Source organism: Pithys albifrons, chromosome 15 (genome assembly GCF_047495875.1).
Source record: "Pithys albifrons albifrons isolate INPA30051 chromosome 15, PitAlb_v1, whole genome shotgun sequence".
Taxonomy (NCBI): Eukaryota; Metazoa; Chordata; class Aves; order Passeriformes; family Thamnophilidae; genus Pithys; species Pithys albifrons.
Genome location: NC_092472.1, coordinates 5,735,380 through 5,756,246, shown reverse-complemented (window position 1 = coordinate 5,756,246; position 20,867 = coordinate 5,735,380). Strand labels below are relative to the sequence as shown.

At 42.3% G+C, this 20,867-nt stretch overlaps 1 protein-coding gene across 11 annotated transcripts in view; it reads left to right on the top strand.

Moving 5' to 3' along the window:
* The window catches only part of TENM2 (teneurin transmembrane protein 2), a 585,930-nt gene that overhangs the window by 520,860 nt on the left and 44,203 nt on the right, over nucleotides 1-20,867 (top strand). For all 11 annotated transcript variants that reach the window (XM_071570619.1, XM_071570615.1, XM_071570614.1 and 8 more), the window contains 2 exons: nucleotides 8,776-8,922; nucleotides 20,551-20,761. In XM_071570619.1, the coding sequence (XP_071426720.1) occupies nucleotides 8,776-8,922; nucleotides 20,551-20,761 (358 nt within the window). The remainder of the gene's footprint in view (nucleotides 1-8,775; nucleotides 8,923-20,550; nucleotides 20,762-20,867) is intronic.

The following is a 20,867-nucleotide window of genomic DNA, read 5'->3' as shown; positions in this document are numbered from 1 at the left end:
CTGTCTGGAACTGCCTGAAGGGAAGTTGTGGCCAGGTGGGGGTTGGTCTCTTCTCCCAGGCACTCAGCAATAGGACAAGGGGGCACGATGGGCTCAAGTTCTGCCAGGGGAAATTGAAGTTGGAGATCAGAAACAAATTCTTTGCAGAGAGAGTGCTCAGGGATTGGAATGGGCTGCCCAGAGAGGGGGTGGATTCCCCATCCCTGGAGGTTTTTCAACTGAGCTTGGCCATGGCACTGTGTGCCATGATCTGGTAAAGGGACTGGAGTTGGACCGAGGGTTGGACTTGATGATCTCAGAGGTCTTTTCCAACCCCATCCATTCTATGATTCTATGAAATATTTGAAATTAGAGCTCACTGTCATGTATCTTGGTGTATACAGGGAGTTTAGCACATATGAGGTTCTAGAAGCTTTGTAGTTAATAAGTGTATCTAAAAGTATAGCAACACTTTTTCAAAACATTCGTTCAAAAAAGTTCAAATGCCTATTTTTGAAAAGCTACAACTGTTATATATTTCAAATAATATAAAAGCAAATTGCACTGTGTGCAAGGAGGCTGAGTAGCAATTATGGTGAGAATCCCAATTTTTATGAATGAAGGGCTGAAACCACTTGCCATAACACTGTGATTAATGTAGGAATTTTAGTTATTGCATTGTAATTAGGTTATATATTCATTTAAATATGAAGTCAGTGTTTTGGTTGTTGCCCTTCAACTGACTGAATATACACATCCTGTCTGATAGGTCACTTTATCATTCCACTGCCACCAAACTATTTATAAAGACCTATTTTAGAGATAAATCCAACCTGAGAAGGCTTCTTTTTATGAAAATATATTACATATTACAAAGGATGATGCCAGGCCTTGTATGCAATATCAGAAACATTAGTACAGTAAAAGATTATGGTTGTGGTAGTGGTTTTATGAATGTAATTTCACCTGGAATTATATTCTAAATGGATTTTGTTACAGTAAGATTAATTCAAAAGACCCAGCTATCTTAAATACAAATTTTACTGCATCTTTTATATGTCTTTTTACTGGGTATATGAATAGGAGTTGAGTATGAGTCTTATTTGGAAAGAATACACTGTGTCACTGAAATGTGCTGTTAGGGTCAAATTTCAGCTCTTGCTCCAAACTTCACAAATTATCTCTTTCTTTGCCTATAGAAGGAATCCTGGAGCTTTACTGTAGCCTTTGGGCTGCAGCAGAGTCTTTGCTTATATCCCACATAACTACTGCCTTAGTTTGGGGGAAACCAAACTGTTTACCAAAGACCAGAGGAGGGGATTCCTCCTCAATAATCATGTCACTCCTTATTAAATTTAGGAAAAAGGAACTGTAATTAGAAAATGGATATAAGAAGGATAACTGTTCTTAACTACTCTATATTTGTGTATATATATATGAAGACATAGATATAACCATAAACAGATCAGAGCAAACTACTCCCCCAGCATCAAATGTAAAAACAAAAGAACAACCCCCAAATGGTGGGTTCCTCCTGGAGCAGTTGTATTTATGGACAGTGTCAGTGTCACACCTGGGCTGGCTGCAAGGGGAATTCTCAGTCTTTTCCCAGCGAGGCAGAGACAAGGGGTGAACACTCACGTGGACTCTCTCTCTTTCTCTCCTTGTCCTTTGTGCAAAAAGAAAAAATAAAAAGCTGGGAGTGGAGGAATGGTGATAATTCCCAGGAATCTCTTTGCAGCCTAAGTCTGTCCCCAGGAAGAAAAAAAAAAGGTCTGCAGTGTGTCCTGAAGCTGCCGTGACTCTTCTCTGTCTCTTTGAAGCTCAGGGTGCCCAGAGATGGAGGGGGAAAAGCAAAGAGCAGAGCCAGAAAAAGAGCTCTCACCATCAAGCAGTGGCTCCTTTCTTGCAGCTGCCCAAAGAAAAGCCCAAAAGTCAAGCCAGCACACGGGGAAAAAACCTCTCCCCACCCCCAGGTGCTGGGGTTCTGTTTTCTCACCTCCATCCCACCATTCAGCTGGAATCTGAAAGTCATCAGCCATGTCTTATCCTCAGTCCTGACACTCCAAGCCCAAACCTTTGTGTTGGTATGGTGAGAAAAATTCTCTGAGGGACTCCTCCCAACACCACCTTCCTGTGTTTGAACCCTTAACTCTGCTGTGCTCATGCTGGCACACAACTGAAACTGGTGTCACCTGGTCACCATAAAGCCACAGTGCAGGACGTGGTGCATGTTCATGTTCATGTTGGCAACACCAGGGTGCAGACAGGGCACTGCCTGGCAGGACAACCTTAGGACTGAGCTTCCCATCATGCAGCCTCCCTTGCTTCTTGAAACTGCCTTTTACATCCACAGGTAGTCCAAATTCTTGGGCTCAGCTGGAGCTCTGTGTGTAGTCTCAACCTTCTGAGCAGACAGGGATTTGTGTTGTTACCTCAAATCTCAGGACGGTGTAGCACAAACTGTCCACCTCTTTTCCCTGCCCAGCTGTTGGCAGCTTGGAGGGGAGGGGGGTCACACCAAAAGCTGGTGATGAGAATTCTGTTGTTTGTACACAAGAGAGACCTCCAGGGTGTCTCCCCCTCAAGAAAGTCACAGGGGCCCATCTGCTGGAGTCACTTAAAATGAAGTTGGATAAAATGGAATGTTCTGCTGGGAGCAATCCCTTGTTAACAAGGCGTGATGCTCTGACAGCCCTGGGGGTTTTTCAGTCTCAAATGTTTGTGACCTGTGTTGCAACATGAGCTTTCCTCTCTTATTCTGTGTGTGTGTGTGTCTCTGTATCTTATTTTATTGTTATTTTTCTTCCAAAAGACTTTTTTCAAGACTTTTCTTGAAACTTCCTTTTTAATATCAGCAGTTCCCCTTTTGTGAGAGCTTTACTTTTCTTCTAAACAGTGACAAGTTTTTCACATATTTCTCTACTTTGTTTGGAAAGTTGGGTGTTCCCTGAGTTCTTGCTTTTACTTGTGAAAGACTAAAATTGCATAGATAGATACCATATAGAATTTAGAGGGAAATTCTGTTATGACATACATTCTCCAGGCAATTTAATGAATCTTATTTAAAATTCATAATTGTCTGCACAAGAAGTATTACAGTCCAGGATTTCAGAGTCCTTGAAACTTAATTTTTGGCCTTTTCCTTTTTTCAGCCTGTTCAGTAAATAAATTTATAGCTGGGTCCTTCTGTAGTTCTAACTCAGCCATGTATTCATCTGCCTGACACACCTGCAAGTAGATATTTATTCTATACATTCCTTTGTTTGATATCTAGCTTAAAGAAATATTTAGGGTGTTGGGTAGTTTTAACAAAATGATTTCTGTAAAAAAAATAGGAAGGAAAATCAAAAAGAAGCAAGGAAGGCAGTCAGAGCATGTTGGGGACAAACTCGAGTGCCACAGAGGAGCTCCTGCTCCAAGTGAGCTCTCTGGAAACCAGGCAGAGCTGCCGTGGTGCTGGAGCAGCGACACTGGGCTTTGTGCTACCCTGAAAGGCTGCGTTAATTCTTAACAATTTGTCAATCAGTGTCACTGTTCTGCTTCAAAGGCCTGGGGTAGTGCCTCTGCATGGCTCCAGCCTGTTCTGGAGTTGTCCAAATTCACTCAAAGAGGCCTCACTTCTCACTCAACCAATCCTGCATTGCATTGACATGTGTTTATTTTAGCTGAAGTGTTGCTCTGTAGAAAATAACTCGTGTGTGCTTCCCATAACACTGTGTGTCATTTTTATTTGTATGCCCTTTCTTTGGCTTTAACTAAGCCCTGCAGGCTTTGGGATTGAAGGATTAAAAAATAACAATAGCAAATAAAAAGCATAATTTTATTTTCAATGTTGCTAGGTGCCTCATTCTATGTACCTCATTTATTATTTGCTAGATAGCTATAGGCATACCAGCACCTCACCGAAGGAATGAACAGAAAGTATGAAAAGAGTGATTATCCTCTAAAATCCAAATTAAACAGGCTATTGTCATTGCTGCTTTTATGTCATTTCTCTATATTCTTCAGGTGCCATCATCTCCCAGACTACTGTTGTCTGCTCCAGTTGTGTAGTTAACAGCTGTAATGAGAAGAGGAGGATTTAAATGTAATTTAAATGTTCCCTTTGAAACCTGTGTGAGCAAGAAAACGCTGTGCTGTAGAACATTCTCTGCTGCAGGGCTTCCTCACCCACAGGACCACCTGGTCCAGCCTCAGTTCAAGTCAGGGGAAGACTCCTGCCAGCAGGCTTTGTTTTGGATCAGGATGTGTGAAATGAGGTCAGGCAGAAAAATAAACACTGGATATCATATTCCAGGCTGTAGCTGCACCACATGTGCACTAAATGGGGAGGGGTGCAAGGAACCCTCTCTGCTTGAAGATCTTGTTTGGAAGAGTTTGGAGGATAGATGGCTGATAGACAGTGTAGGATCAGAAGACATAACATCTTCATTTACTTCTGGTTTTCCATCATCCATTTCTGTAAGTGATTAGATTTTACTTTTTTCCCTCCATGTTTCCTATCCTCCTTTTTTCTTTAATTGTACTGTGAGACACCAATTCCTTCAAAATTTGAACACTCTATAAAAGAGCAGGAGTTCTCTAACTTCTCTTTTGTTGGCTTCCCTTTCCCTTTTCTTTCCAGAAATTTGCCCCACTGTAAAAGGGAGTTCTGATGATTCTGACAGAAACCACTAATTAATTGGGCCAATTTTATGGTTTAATTTACTTTAAATGTTTGTTTTGGAGTTTTAAAGTAGTTTATGCAAAGGAAAATCTATGTATCTCTGGGAAGCTGGACCAGGTGGTATTGGTATACCAGGAGTTAATGAGTAGCAGTGGAGTGAAAATAAACTCAGTTCAGAATTCATCCAAAATTGGATTAGAATTTTTGATTTACTGCCTAGATAGTGGAAATTAATTTGCTGAGTTCAAAAATGAATTAATCACCTTGCAATTTGGTCTCAGAATAATTTCATTGTAGATGGGACCTGTGAGTGTTCTCTTGTAAATACATCCAGCACTACCCATTTTCAAAACAAGCACTGGCCATATTGTGGGGTTTGCTACTCTTAATGAGTCTGACTCTGATGATCTCACATATGTTCATCACAGATTCCTGATGCAACATTGCAAAACATACTGAAATCTTTCTTGCTGGTTTAATTAATGCATGTGTACCTGTAGCGAAGGTCCCAATTTCCAATCCCACAGACAAGCTGGAGGCTGAGAGAGAAGGGAGGCTGCATTAGTGTTTCACCTTTAGCAGCAGCTACAGAAGTGTGAGACACTTGAACTGCTGTTGCCTGTACTCTGCCTGTTCTGTGAATAAATAGGTTGTCAATCTAGCACTTTAAACAAGCACTTTCTTCTTTTTTAACCTTGCTTCTTGACATTTTCCATTAAGCATTCTGTAATGGAAAAGATGAGGAGAATTTCTCTACACACCAGGAATAACAACCTGTCTGCTTAGCACGAAGGGCTGTGACTGAGAGCTTCATACCACCATGGATTACCTCTTAAGATTAGATGTTGATAGCCCTTCCCTCTGTGAGTGCCTTACTCCTCTGTGACTTCCTGACTCAGAGAATTCATAAGCCAGCCAGGAGGGAGCACATTGCCAGGTGTGGGCTGCAGAATGCAACTCTTCAAGTCCCCTGAAGGCCATCAAAGCCCATGAGCCATGTGGACATGCTGTGTGTATACAGTGCTACGCATTGTGCACATGCACCCACAGGAAAATTTAAATAGAAATAGTCAGTGTGGTGCATAATTATAATTTTTTTCTTAATAAAACTTATCCTTAATAGATAGACCTGAAGGGAAGTTCTGGCCAGGTGGGGGCTGGTCTCTTCTCCCAGGCACTCAGCAATAGGACAAGGGGGCACGATGGGCTCAAGCTCTGCCAGGGGAAATTGAAGTTGGAGATCAGAAAAAAACTATTTCCAGAGAGAGTGCTCAGGCATTGGAATGGGCTGCCCAGAGAGGGGGTGGATTCACCATCCCTGGAGATTTTTAAACGCAGATTGGACGTGGCACTGAGTGCCATGATCTGGTAAATGGACTAGAGTTGGACCAAGGGTTGGACTCGATGATCTTGGAGGTCTTTTCCAACCCAATCGATTCTATGATTCTATAATAGAGCTCTGTCATCTAGTTGGTCTATCAGACTATAATGCTATATAGATATTTACTTGAAGAAAAACAGAAAATCCATATAGGCACGTAGGCATGTATGGAGACATACACAACCATGCAAAATACCTAGTTAGATGTTTTGAAGTTAATATATCATTAATTTAATAGACCTTAAAGGAAGACGTTACTGTCTGAGTACTTGTAGCTTATTATAGTCTACTGCTGTTCATTCCCTTCCTTCTGCTCTTTATGTTATTCAAACAGCCTGTCTTTGGAAGGCTGTGGTTAAATAAGCTCTGGAGAGGTAGCATAGTGTTTCCTAGCAACATCATGTCTAGAGCAGCACTGCTGCCTTCTCTCCTTACACTAAACGCAAAGTCATGTCCATTAATCCCCAGCTGCACTTAAAACTTTTCAGGGATTTTGCTAGCTCCCTACTGTTCCTGCTTTCATCTTGCTCATATGCTGCAAGGCAAACTGCCTCAGTGGTTTAATTCTCTTCAGCGCCTCGGTGTAAAACCAACTGTGTGTGTATATTCACAATTAGTATTTGCTTTTCGTTTAAAATGAATAATTTGTCCCACACTGTGATGCCTCCCCTTGAATGTTATCATTTTGGTCATTCAAACAACCTGACAAATGAAAGAGGTAAAATAAATATCTCGAGAATCCATTCCCTGTGCTGCTGCAAAAGTAAGTGAAAGTTTTTATAGCTGGGATATGTAATGGCAAAATAACCCTAAATTTGAGTGAAAGGGGCACTCTATTTTTTTCCTACACAACTGCACTGAAATGATTAGCTCAGTTGGTTAAAATTTGATTGTACCAATGCCAAGGTCATGGGTTCAATCCCCTCTGTGGGCCATTGACTTAAGAGTTGGACTGGATGATCCTTGTGGGTCCCTTCCAACTCAGAATAGTCTGGGATTCTGTGATCTGTGAAATACAACCTATAGGACTTGTTTCTATCTATTGATAGGTTTCTGTGTAACATGAACTGCATAGTCTTGGACCTAATGAGGCACACGAGAAACTGCTGCAGGAGTGTGAAACCCAGTGTGGGGTCAGAGGAACTGCCCTCTGCCATCACCTGGCAGCAGCTGAGGCAGTTGGGAGGAGCAGGAAGAGGCAAACTCAGAGCTATGGCTTTCTGAACAGGTTTATAGAAACAAATTAGTGATCTCTGGGGGGCTTCAGCCTTTCAGCACTAGTGGGAAAGCTGTGCTAACCTGACCATTTCTTCTGTTCCCTGCTCCCTGCAGAGGCCAAGGAGCACAAAGGAAACATACCGTCACCTTAGTCCTTCTCCAGTGCTGCATGTCTGATGTGGTGCTGCTCAGACAAAGAAAACATATTTATTTGTTTTCAGGGTATTTCCCACTGCTACCTTCCTCACTCACAATTGCTGAGAAGAGTATCCTCAGTCTGGTAGGGTGCCCATTAGTCCTTTTGTGCTCTTAAAAAGCCTGTAGGAGTGGAGTACTTAATTAATAGTCACAGCTTGGGGGCACAGTGTCAAACGTGAAGGACTAACCCAGCCAGTCGGTGAGACCTGAGAGAGTTGCAGCAGGGTCTTGATGCCAACAGTGACCCATCACTGCTGGTGGAGAGGAAAATGAGAGTGTGATGCTTTGGAAGCTGTTCTGAGGTTAAATTTTCTGTCCAAAAGTAGCAGCAATGAGAACATTTTTCCATGTTCTCCAGTCGTTGTAGGGGTGGCAGGATTAGATTGTACTTTCAACTCTTAACAAGAGAGCTTGTGAACATTTGAGATTCAACATCTATTGTCAGTATGGCAACACAGCCTTCTCCTGCTGACTCATGAAGAGGTGCTGTGAGAGATCTGCTGCAGGCCCCTCAAATCTTCTGTCACCTCCACATGCTGGTGTGGATTGGGTATTGATGGATTTGGTTGGATGTACCAAGGCTGCAGTTTGGTTTTCTTATCCTTTTTCATAATGAATATTCAGTAAGATACCAGTAGTGCCTCCTGAGACTCATTTAGTTCCAGGAAAAAGCAGTTGAGGTATTCTATCACCTGTGGACATTTGTTAGAACTTGTAAGCAGCTTAGCTAATTAATATTTTTGTTCCTAATTCAGCTCTTGCTATACAATAAGTCATGTCACATCCACAGTCAATTCAAAACATACATCTTTTGGGGGATAACTCTTCCAATGTGTTTTTCAGAAAGTGTGAAACGTTACGTTATGATATACATTAACTTAGTGTTAAATTAGTAGGTATTCTAAAATTACTGTCAGTGAAGGAAAAATATTTCTAAAACTATTTATTTAAACTTTGTGTTTAGAGAAGCTCTGCAGAATGGTGGAACTCACAGTACAAAAAGCCCTCTTGAACACTGAGGAGCTTGTTAAAGGAGATGTTTTCCCTCCCGTGTCTATACACACAGGAGACAGATCTTCTGTCAACAGACTGTCATTTCTATCAACTCAGGGTCTGAACCTTTACAGGGTTCTTAAGACATGTGGTGCAGCAGGTAGAGCTCCTCCTGCCCTTTGGCTTGAGCCGGATCCCCATTTCTCGGAGCTGTCCCGTTTCTTCACCAAGAGCGTGTGTCCCAGGGGCAGGACCAAGCCTTTTTGTCTGCACAGTAACACCGCAGCGGGGTGGCTGTGCCCTGGGCTTACCTTCTCCCTTTGTCCTCCCATCCCAGATGGCTGCCCGGACCTGTGCAATGGCAACGGGAGGTGCACGCTGGGCCAGAACAGCTGGCAGTGCGTCTGCCAGAGCGGCTGGAGGGGGCCGGGATGCAGCGTCGCCATGGAAACCGCCTGTGCCGACAACAAGGATAACGAGGGAGGTGAGCAAAGCCTTGCGATGGCCGGTCCCGAAAGGGCAGCGGGTTGCACTCACCGCTGTCAGGGTGCTGTTGTGCTTCTCTCCAGACAGTGAGGGAGAGGAAGCTGTGGCCCTGGGGACCCACAGTGCCGGTGATGGGCTGGGTGGGAGGCTCAGTCCCACCCTACAGCCCACGGTGGGGAGTGAGACCAGGCACCAGAACCGCTTGCTGTGGCCCCTGGGACACGTGAGCTGCAGAAGTGCCTGAGCGCACAGCAGAGCAGCTGGCACAGTGTGTGTCAGCAGTGTGTGTCCCGTCCTGCCTGTGCCAGGGGCCAGGGTCCTGCTCTCCCATGCACAGCCCATGTCAGTGGCTGTCACTTGCTGTCACACTGCACAGCTCACATGCCAGGCTTTGAAGGGCTGAGCAAGGTGTGCTGAGCAGGCATGTGTTATCTGACATCCCTGTTTGATTCTCCCTCCTCTTTACCAGGCCTATCCCTACTAAATATAGAATGTGTTCTGTCTTTCCCTTCAAAGGTGGCTTTAGTTTATCTAGATTTGTAGAGTGTTCCTTGGTGTATTAGGCCAGTTCTGAGTTGTGCCATTTAAACAATACTGCTTGATTTGCTCCTTCATTTGAAGCAACTTTCAATACAATGTCCTTAGTAAGACACAAAGATTCTTTTTCATGTGCTCCTGCTCTCCATTAAAAACCAAACATCAGACACAGCTTTCTTCCTTGAGACTCCTTCACTTTTCTTGGACCAATAATGAATCTAAAGAGCACATCAGTTGTTTGCTGATTACTAAATGTTTTATAAATATATTTCCTAAATCTGCAAAGAAACATTTGGCTGCTTTGAATGGCTTCTTCTAGGGTAAAATTCTCATTGAGTGCTTTAATTTTATATAAGATTTCAGGGTTTAGAAATTGTTTCTAAGTCCCAAACTGAGAAACAGGTGGCTTTGGTTTTGATTACATGATATTAGCCACATCTGAGTATCATTCACTGGTTTTAATATGTAAATCCTCTATTAGTTCCTTGGTTTCACATGATCAGAGCTTATGGAAGTATTTTAGAAGTGTTAAAGCTGATTCAATTTCAGACAACTAGAACTCGATTTATAGCTGTTACTGAATCATAAAGAGCAGAATCTAACTGCCAAGTTAAATTAGTTGGCATTTAAATATACAAAAAACCACTAAACTTGTGTTATTGTGCAATATAAGAAACTAAAAGGTAAACTGCTTAGGTTTGCAGTCTTTGCAGGCTTTGAAGATGATAAAGGACAATTTGGAAATGGATGTAGCATTAGAATTTCCTCAAAGAAAGGAGGAAAACATTCTTAGAAATACTGGAATAAGAGGTTTATTTATCTTTCCAGTAATTATTCTGCACTTGTATAACAGACAGGCAAACAGGAGAAAAAAGTGACCATTGAGACCATTCAGCTTTTCATCCTAATGTAAAATTTCAGAATTCTAAAACTGGGTTCACAGAAGGCAAATAGTTTATCGAAGGCAAAGAACACATACAACAGGCCAGACAACATTATATAATTAAGACAAATTCATATATTCCATTACCATGCAAAGTGTGTGGTTTCTGATTTACCATATTAAAGCACCTGAAACAAAACAGGCTGGTCAGGCTGAAGGCTGGAAAGATTAAGGGGAGAACTCGTGCGATGTTCTCAATGCTTGCAGGTTGAAGTCATTTTTTTCCAGATACTGGAAAGGTTGCTGCTCATTGCTTCTTGTGAGTGTAAATAGATTGAAAATTTATGCTTGTTCCAAGGTCCAAACAGCCTGAGAAGTCCATTTGACCCACACACATTCACATGGGGATTTTATGATAGAGGCGGAAATGAATCTCTTGTCTTCTGACCCTGAGCTCAGCACTTTAATTCAACACTCATTCCTGCTCTCTCATAGCCCCATCCTTGTTCTGTTTCTATAGTGTGCTTTTATGAGGGAGCTCCGGTGCTGTTCAACACCAGTTCAGCTGCTCTTTCTCCACATACTTGCCAGGCATACCTGAATAACCAAAGACACTTTGGCTTTGCCAGCTGTGTTTGTGTGTGGCACAGGCTGAGTTACCCACAAGCTGTGGCACTGCAGAGCTCTTCAGTCTCTCATGCCCTGGTGATTTCTGCTGTTGCAGTTTGCTTGATTATATTTTGAGTTTCAGATTTCTTTGGGACATCATGTGGTCCTTTCCAATACCTGTTGTGAGGACAGTCATTGTCATCACCATCAGTTTGTCAAACTGTCACACCAAAACTCAAAACCCAATATAGTGTTCATCACTTAATATCTGAGAGAGCAGCTCTGCCTTTGCCTGAGCTGTGCTGCTCTTTATGTGTCTGGACCACTACACAGCTGGCCAGGAATGTGTCCTGTGATCTGTATGTTTGTCGAGGAGTGTGCAGGAATGGAGGGGCTGGAAGGGATGTGTGCTCTGTGCTTCAACCTGCATCTTTACAGAATTGTGGCTCTGAGTAGAAAGGAAAAGATAAAATTAAGTTTTCTCATTAGACAAAGCTGAAAACTCGACTATGGGAGTCAATGTTAAAGATCCAGGTAGTTACCAGAAGCCCGAGTTTCACATAAAATACAAGATTATTAAAGAAATTGCCTCTCCTCCCAGTCACTCTTTTCATTTGAAACTCAGCTGAGTTTATTTGCAGCAAAGTGTCGAACTCACTTGCTGCTCCATTGGCAACATTACTCTGTTAACGTAGGCAGGTGGCTGTGGGGTACTACTGAAGACACAAGTTGTTCTTTTGAGAGGCAGTAGGGTAGCAAAAAATACTTCTTTTTTTTTTAATTTTTTCCTAAATGAGGTCCTTCTTTGGACAGCTGAACCTCCTTCCTTTCTGTCCATCTATGCATGTTGTTAAAATACAGTCCCTTCAGCATGTCACTGAAAGGGAGCTGTCATTTTCTGCCTTTCATTCCTCCCCATGTGGCAGCAAATTTAACATATTTTGGAGCTCTTTCCCTGTTCAGCCATTCTTATTGTAATTGTATCTCACAATCAGATTCAAAGGCCTTGGGCCAAGTCTTCATTTCATGGATGTCAAGGAGAGCATTGCCACTGACTCCAGAGGGATTCCCATTTGTCCTGCTCTGTCCTATTATCTGTCACAATCCAAACTCCATACCGTAGTTCAGAAAGAGAAAAATGAAAGATTATACTTAATATTTTCTTTCTGTTTGAGATTAATGTTCTTTAGTTTGTTTTTTCCTAAAGGGGCAGATGTGTCCCTGTCTTGTTGAGACTTCCAAATCTTCATTTTAAATGAGATGTCTCTGTGGATTACTCACCTAAATAAAGGGTGATTCCAGAGCAGAGGGAGGAGAGGTGTCCAAAGCTGATTTCTACCCCAGGGGCTGTGCAGGTGGAGCTGGGCATGTTCTGAGGCAGCACTGGGAAGTTCACCTGCTTTTGTCCTTCCCATCACAGGTCAGACTGAGATATGAGCTTAACTGGGCAATGTTCCAGGCTGGACAGGGCTTGGAGCAACCTGATCTGGTAGAAGGTGTCCCTGCCCGGGGTAGGGGGTGGAACAAGATGATCTTTAAGGTCCTGTCCAACCCAACCCATTCTGTGAATCTGTGATTAATTATGAACCTGTTCATAGTTACTATGGTTCATAGGATACTTTGCTGAAAAAACTTGAAAGTCTCTTATTAATCTGTTTGTTTATTTATTTATCTTTAAGGAAGAAACCTGACTGAAAAGGAAGGGGATTCTGGCATTGACTCACTTCTAAGACCTCTTTAAATTGGAAAGTGTTCCTGTTTTCTGAACCATGTTTAGATCACATAATTTACTCACTGTGCCCACTTCTAAAGCCAGTTTCTCTCCTTAATCAGTCCCTCAGTAATCTAATCGTTATTAAGCACCTTTTGGAGGGATTAGAAATAGCTTTATCTTAAGACCTGTAATTGTGATTACAATATATAATCCCCCCAACAGACACGTATAACCCATTTAATTCACCCTGGATTTATTTTAGGAAATTAGGGCTTTACAGGTGGTATTTTGAGGAATGGGAGAAGGTACATTACTTTCTAAGCTCTTATTTCTTCTGATACATTGCATAAAGAAATCACTACAGTGGCTCTTTATACCCCTCTTTTTGCAATAACTATTTTATCATAATTTACTTTTTCCTAAATTGAAAAACGTTTTTAGTGTCTCGAAAGAGTCTCCTTAAATTGTGTGTGTTTAACTGGATTTCCCCTTAGACCTGTCAGTGCCTCCAGGTACAGCAGACAAGGTAATGCACAGCTAAACTCGTGTCTTTTCTAAAGAATAGTTTCACTGGATGTGGGATGCAGCTCAGACCTGTTATATTGAGAGATCTTTGTCCTGAGCATCTTGGGATAACTTGGGAGAGATATTGAAGAAACTTGGCCTCTGCAAAAGAAGCCTTGTCAGGAGCCTGCATTGCCCACTGGGGTTGCTCTTTCTAGGCTTTTCTTTTCCTTCTTTCTCTCTTCTCACATCTTTTGCATCCTTTCAAAATTGCTCATTTTTATACTTTTTTTATGGGCAAGACAGTTATATTATGTAATCTCAGAGAAAACAAACTAACAGAAAACAACCAAAATTTTGCTAAATTGGTTTGTTTCAGATTTGATCAGGATGGAGATGATAGGTGCAGACAGGTTACAAAAAAAGGTAAAAAAAACCCCATAAATGTTAAATGCAATGACTGTTTATGTCACTTTCCAGATCACATTTCTCCCAAAAATGTGATTATCCAGACTAAAATTAGGAGGGGAAGGAAAGGAAGCAACCCATAGCAGTACAGAATACTAAGCTAAATAGAATGAGGAATTTCTTATTTGTTATGCAAAGTGGGACATTCCCTTTAAAATGCATTTTAATTTATTTTCCTCTTGGCTTCCCAAAGGGAGATGTGCATCTCGCAGAAGGCAAATTTTGCCCTTTGGTTTGTTACTTTATAGCTGTAACCCCACCAAGAAGTACAGTTGGTGATAATTCTGTTTGGCACAATACATTAAAGATAATGAATGAGAAGAAAGTCAGCTCTCTGCTCCACTATGAAATGTCTTCAATTCACGAGAAAAATACATTTCTAGAGAAGTTCACTGTCAGGACAGTGCACTTGAGTGATTGAAATGCTGTTTATTTGAGTTGTCTTAGAAAACTCATCTCTGAAATTAGACAGAAGGAAAATAGAAGGAAAAGAGAAGTGTCTTCCTGCAATAAACATTTAGAAAAAAATTGCTTTTAGAAAATTACGAATCCTTTGACTTGATACTGCATCAGGCTCGTGACATTTAAGATAATACAAGTATTTCACAGTACAAAAGCAAATCATGTAATTTAGCTTGCCTCAACAAGCATTGCCTCAGCAGGGGTCTCTAATTCAGCACAGACAAAAGATTTTATGAAGTTCTCAACATAAATACCCAGAATACTCTTGGCACAGAAAATACCTTCCCAGAGCCTGTACTATAGTCAAGTTTAACACATTAAATGCAATAAGTAGTTGAAATCTGCTGTGGGTGGGGGCCAGAGTGAGTCATGTGGGCTGGGGTGTAAAATCTGTATCAAAACTAGACAATATGTAAGTTTGACAAGAGCTAATGAGTGTGCTTGGGTGTGAGTCTGCTCAGACTTTGTGTCAGCCTCTAATCACCTTTCCACACATCCTTCCCCTGCCCCTCTCAGGGTGTGTTATTACAATAACGTGCTCTTACAACCCCTGGAGAAAAAGAAAAAAAAAATTCAGTGACTGTAAATTCCATGGTTTAAAAAGGCACCAAGGAATCCATGTAGATATCTGTGTACACTGGAGCTGAACAAACATTTTTTTTCAAGGTTGTTCTTGTGTTGGAGCCCTCTGGGTCAGCTTTGCTCTGAACAAGGTGTGGTTTGGAGCTGGAGCATCAATAATCCATTGGAATTCACAGGTTCTGAAGGCCCCCAAGCTGGAGCTACACGTGCAGTAGGTTCTTCCAGCTGGTGCTCTCAGCAGTGAGGGTTTTCCTGGCTGCCAGAGGTCATCACTGTCTAGAACTCCCTGAAGGGACGTTCTGGCCAGGTGGGGGTTGGTCTCTTCTCCCAGGCACTCAGCAATAGGACAAGGGGGCACGATGGGCTCAAGCTCTGCCAGGGGAAATTGAAGTTGGAGATCAGAAAAAGTTCTTTGCAGAGAGAGTGCTCAGGGATTGGAATGGGCTGCCCAGAGAGGGGGTGGATTCCCCATCCCTGGAGGTTTTTCAGCTGAGCTTGGCCGTGGCACTGAGTGCCATGATCTGGTAAAGGGACTGAAGTTGGACCAAGGGTTGGATTTGATGATCTCGAGGTCTTTTCCAACCCAATCAATTCTATGATTCTATGAATCCTGAGCAGGCAAGGGGGCTGGGGCTGGGGGTTGACCATTTTCATATGTCAGAATGCTTTAAAACCTCAGTGAGGAGTTTTTGGAGGAACTCCAACCCTCGGCATTACACAGAATCCAGGTTAATTTTACTTCACCACAAGTTGGGATTTACCATCCAGCTTTTCCTGAAGGGCAGCTTTGGTTACAAAAATGCTCCGTTGTGCTCACAGTTGGCTATCAAAGCCAGTGGTGTAATGGATGTGCTGACAGTTTACAGTGTGTTTCCAGTTTGGCTATTTGAGGCTATTTGAGAGCACTCTGGACTCTGAATCCCAAGGTCCTGAGTTCCAGTCTCAGTGGGGACCATCCCCTGGCGGTTCAAGCCTCCCTGCCATCCCATCCCGTCACATCTCGGCTACTCAGCAGGGTCAGCCCCGCTCAGTACCGGGGGCTGTGACAGTCCTGAGGACTTCCCTGTCACTGTCCAAGCTCACATGGCTGTGGCAGATGGACCTTGGGACTTAAAGGGTGGGGACAGTTCTGCACATGCTATGCCTCACCTAAACAATCCACTGCACAGGCTGGAAGGGCACAATGTGGGGAGAGCCCTTCCCAAATCTTCGTTGTGAAGTCTGACCATATATATATTTGAGGAAACAGGGCTGGATCAGGAATAGAAGCATTTCCTTTCTTCTTAGCACCCAGAACTTCTATGGAATCATTTTGAATGATATATGCCAATATAGCTGACAGTAATTAGATCAAGCTTCAAAAGTGTGAAAATTTGGGTTAAATATTAGCTAAAGCTTCCTGGTAATAAGATATCCTGGGCTGTGGCATAGCCTGCCTGCAGATGCAGTTCTGCATGCAATTTCAGAGCTCAATTAAAATATTTCTGTGTTGGCAGAGAGAAGGCCTACTCTTTTGATAATCTGATAGAGCATCTCTAATTCTTTCACCTTGGGTATATTAATACTGCACATAATTAAAATCGGATCATGATAAATTAACTAATTTGCCCTTAGAGTGATCAAAGACCCTTTTGCCCTCAGGGTTCGTAGTAGCTGCTGTTTCCTCCCCCCTTCCCCACCTCCATTTTAATCATTAGTCTGAAATGTTTATTGGAAAAAGAAAAAGAATCCAGGAATTAGGCTCTGAAAGTCCCCAGCTCCTGCAGCGAGGGAAGTGTAAGGATGCCCTCTGCTGAGCACGGGCTCGGGAGTTTTGGGTTGGAAACAGAATTGTCCCTGCTGGGTACAGAAAGCATTTTCTCAGGCAGCTGGGTGTCAAGTCGAAGTTCACTCATTCTAATGTGCATCATGAACTGAACCTGAAGCACAACCTGCAAGTATTTGGAGAAGTGTGGAAACGAACAATAATTTCCTTGTGGGGGTTTAACAGAACCCCAACAGCCCAAACATCAACTTTCTGCAGAAAGGTGTAGCACAGTTCTGGAATCCAGTCACCTGGATGTGGTCAGAAGTACATCCAGGGATGAAGAAAAACTGATGCTGAGAGGTTCTAAATAGCGTAGCAGTAAAATGTGTCATTATTCCTCCTGAGATCTTTTGAGTTCTTGTAACAATGATCAAGAGGAACACGCTAATAAAGCCCTCTCAATTATGCACAAGTAGGTGAGTCTGCTTACATGTAATACTTCAAAGTTTTCTCTTTGTATAGCAAAGTCTGCTGAGAAACTTGTGGAAAGTCAAGAAATGGGTATATCCATTAGCAGAAGTAAAGTCTTCAAGAGGAATACTGTGTCACTTCCTTTGTTTCTGAAAATATCTGGGAATTCAGAAGAACTGTCAGCAGAAATGGAGAGTTAATTCCTGTGCTGCCAGTTTAAATCAGATCAAAATTTCCTATTTCCTTCCTCTCATTTGAGGCCAAGTCAGGACTTCTTTTGGTCTCAGATTGTTGGAAGAGGTTCAGCACCATCTTAGCTCCCTCTCCAGTCCTTCCCTTTAGCCTGCAGAGTTCCAGAGAACTGCTAAGTGCCCTCTTTAAACTCAGATGTGTATGCCATGAAAAGCAGCAATATTTTGGTGAGGCAAATGGTGAGGGGTTTGTCATTGAATTAACCATATAAATAATTCAGCACACCCCAGGAAATCTGGAAGATGACAAGCTCTGAAATATATATTAAAAACCAAAGTACTGAGTTCCAATTAAAATTCATGCTAATAGCAGAGTTTTCTCTTACTAAAGGTTCGTTTTTTTCAAGCCCTTGTTTAATCAACTCAGTCTAATGCAAATAAATGACTTTGTCACAATTTGCTTCTTATGTAACAGTGCAGTCTGGCTGGAGAAATGCCCCGATAGAAACCTCCTGAAGTGCAAGGTCGTGCACCTGAGGAGGAACTCCAAGCACAAATGTGTTCTGGGAAACATTTCTCTGTGCAGTGACTGTTCAATAGAGCCCAGTGCCCAGCAAGTTTGTGGAATCTCCATTCCTTGGAGATACTCAGAAGCTGTCTGGGCATGGAGCTGGACAGCTGGCCTCATGGTAGCCTTGTCTGAGCAGGGGGGTTGGACAAGATGACTTCCAGAAGTCCTTGCCAATCTCAGCCATTCTTTGGTAATAGTCTGGACAGCAAATTAGGCAAACTCGAACTAGAAGCAGGATGTATTCTGACAGTAACCAAGACTTTCATGCATAGAGTCAGAGATTTCAGAGCAGCAAAGTCAGTAATAGCAGCAAATATGAATGTGAACAGTGTGAACAGCACAGTGGTGTATAAGCCTTTGATACCAAACAGCAGTGCCCAGGGTCTGGCTGTGTGTGCTGAACAGATCCAGAACTCAGTGCTGCTGTTGCATAAGGTAAAAATATCCTAAATCCTGAATCCTGCCATCTGGGAATAAATTAGTGCAGGAGAATATCGCCATATATTATGAGTAATAATGCTCTAAGCAAGTGAATTGTGTGTATTTGTTACACCCTGTGCCTGGTTTTCCTAAAGATTGTTGTAGCCAGCTGAAAGTGTGTGAGCCTGAGTTCACATAACTGCATCGAAACCTTCTCACACGAGGGGAATCACAGGCAGGTTTCTCCCTGGTGTTCAATGGAGACGTTTCTCGCCTCCCAGGTCCTGAACTGGCAATTCAGAGCAGTTTGATTGCCTGCTTGATTGTTTGTGAGATACCAGCGAGATTGGCAGTGGCAGGGCAATTTACTGGAGATTGCAATGTCAGACGATATCCAGGGGGGCTGGCGAGCATAGAGATGTGATTCGTGTGACTGACAGGAGCCTGGAGATTGATATGCCAGCTCAAAGTTCATGGTGGCATCACAAGTGGTTGGTTACAGCAGCCCATAATCTGCTGCATGATGAGGTCATTACAGGCGTGATTTATGTTCACCTCTAAGAACAGGTATAGCAAAAAAATGATGCAGCTTGAACATGTAAATGTAAAAGGGAGTAATTTTTATCCTGTGTTTTGCCTCTGTTATTTCTGGTATGTTGTTAGGGGCTTTTTGCCTCTGAGTAAAAGAACTGAGTGGACTAAACAGTGGGCAGCTCTAAATTCATAGTTGTAGAGGTTTTGCAAACTGAGAAAAACACTCAGGGTGCTGAGAAAAAAGTTCTCAGAGCTTAACAGGAAAACTGCCTTGAGTTATACCCTGAAGCTAATGATGTCCTTAGAATTATATAAAGTGGGTGGAAAATGGGCTGTAGCAAACCAGAGAATTCCTAAAGCCACGTTGGAAAGGATTTCAAGATAAATGGAGCTCTTAATGTGAACAGGTGCCTGACCTTACAGCAACACAGAGCTCTCACAACAAGGCAGTTTGTCTGACTCAAATGTCTTGAGAGGCCTGACTGAAGCATTGCCAGCATATCTTGGCAATTTTGTTTTTAAATCAGGAACAGTCATTTCAGGCACACACAATGGGTTGGAAATACAAGGCTAATTGTAAAATAAAAGTTTTTTATAGTTTTGGGTTGGGTTTTTCTGTTGTTGTTATTTTTCCAGTTATCACTGTGCTGGTCTGTTGTGCATTTGAAAATGTTGAAAATACATGAGTCATGCTCTTCTCTAAGGTACTTTTGTCAGCTTCCCTGTTGGAATGTTCTCTACTTTTTATGACACTTACTGTATGCCCAGGCCGTATTTGTATTGAAAAATCAGAATAATACACCGTGGGGAGACTCTGAAGGTTGACAGACATAAGCAGATTGCAGACTGAGTGCCTGATTCTTGCCAGAGTAGATGAAAAAAATGTTTCTAAATTGTTAGAGATGATAATATTTTAAAGTAAATGGTTATTAATTTCTGAATTACAGTAGAACTTGATTGAGAGAATGTATTTCAGTTTAATGCTGATACCAAGGGAAAGGATAATGCTAGAAGGTTCTCTATGTGCTAAAAATAGTTGTTTTTTATCTAAGTATGGAGATTGATCTTTCCATTGATTCTGTTTTAATTTCTGGTGTTAAAATTCTACTTTTTCTTAAAAATACATTTTTAAGGAATATTCTTGATGAACAACCTAATATGTGATATAATGACTGATCCCACCAACTGTGTGGCTGGTCCTTCCTTATCTAAGCATGCACACAAGTTTGGGTAAGATGCCTGTGTGAGGTGGCAGTTCCAGCAGCACTTCTTGTGAATTGCCAAAAATGGTCACAATTTAAATTATTATTTTACTTACACAATGGTAACTTACTCTGTCGCTCCCATCTCCTCTCAGTTCCCCAAACTGAACAAATGAAATGAAACAGCATAATTCTGAAGATAAAGGAAAAAACAAACAAACCAACCAAACTGCCCCCCAAACCCAGACAAACAAAAAAACCACAACTAAACAGAAAAAAGCCAGCAAAAAACACAAACAAAAAAACAAACAAAAAACCCAAACAAAGAATAGGTAAATAAACCTAAACAAAAAATCCCTTCTTCCTTCCACTTTCTTTTTCCTAATTTCAACTCTTAACAGGTTTTTTGGGGATTAATCTTCATCTAACACTGGTGACTCTTGGGGATGATCCTGTGCAGGGCTAAGGGTTGGACTCAGTGATCCTGGTGGGTCCCTTCTAACTCAGAATCTTCTGTGATTCTGTGATGCATTATTTGTAGTGGTGCTCCAGTAGTGTGCTCGAAAGCCTCGTCCTCATCACATTATTGGCTCAATTACCCGTTTTGGTGCGTGGAGATGCTATGAAGAGAAGGCTTTAGCAGTTTTTCCCAGTGCCTCAAGATTCCCATTGGATATTTGTGCTCAAGGGCACTGTGCAGCTGGCTGAATCTGAGGATTGTTGCCTTTCAGATGGCTTGGTGGACTGCCTGGACCCCGACTGCTGCCTGCAGTCCACGTGTCAGAACAGCCTCCTGTGCCGCGGCTCGCGGGACCCCCTGGACATCATCCAGCAGAGCCACTCCGGGCCGCCGGCGGTGAAGTCATTCTATGACCGAATCAAGCTCCTGGTGGGCAAGGACAGCACTCACATCATCCCAGGAGAAAACCCCTTCAACAGCAGGTACCAGCTATAAACGTGACGCTGGATCTGTGCAGCTGAACTGGGGGGCAAAATTCCTCCCACCGATTTTATTTGTGTTTTAATGTGAGATGCTGTTTTCAGGTGC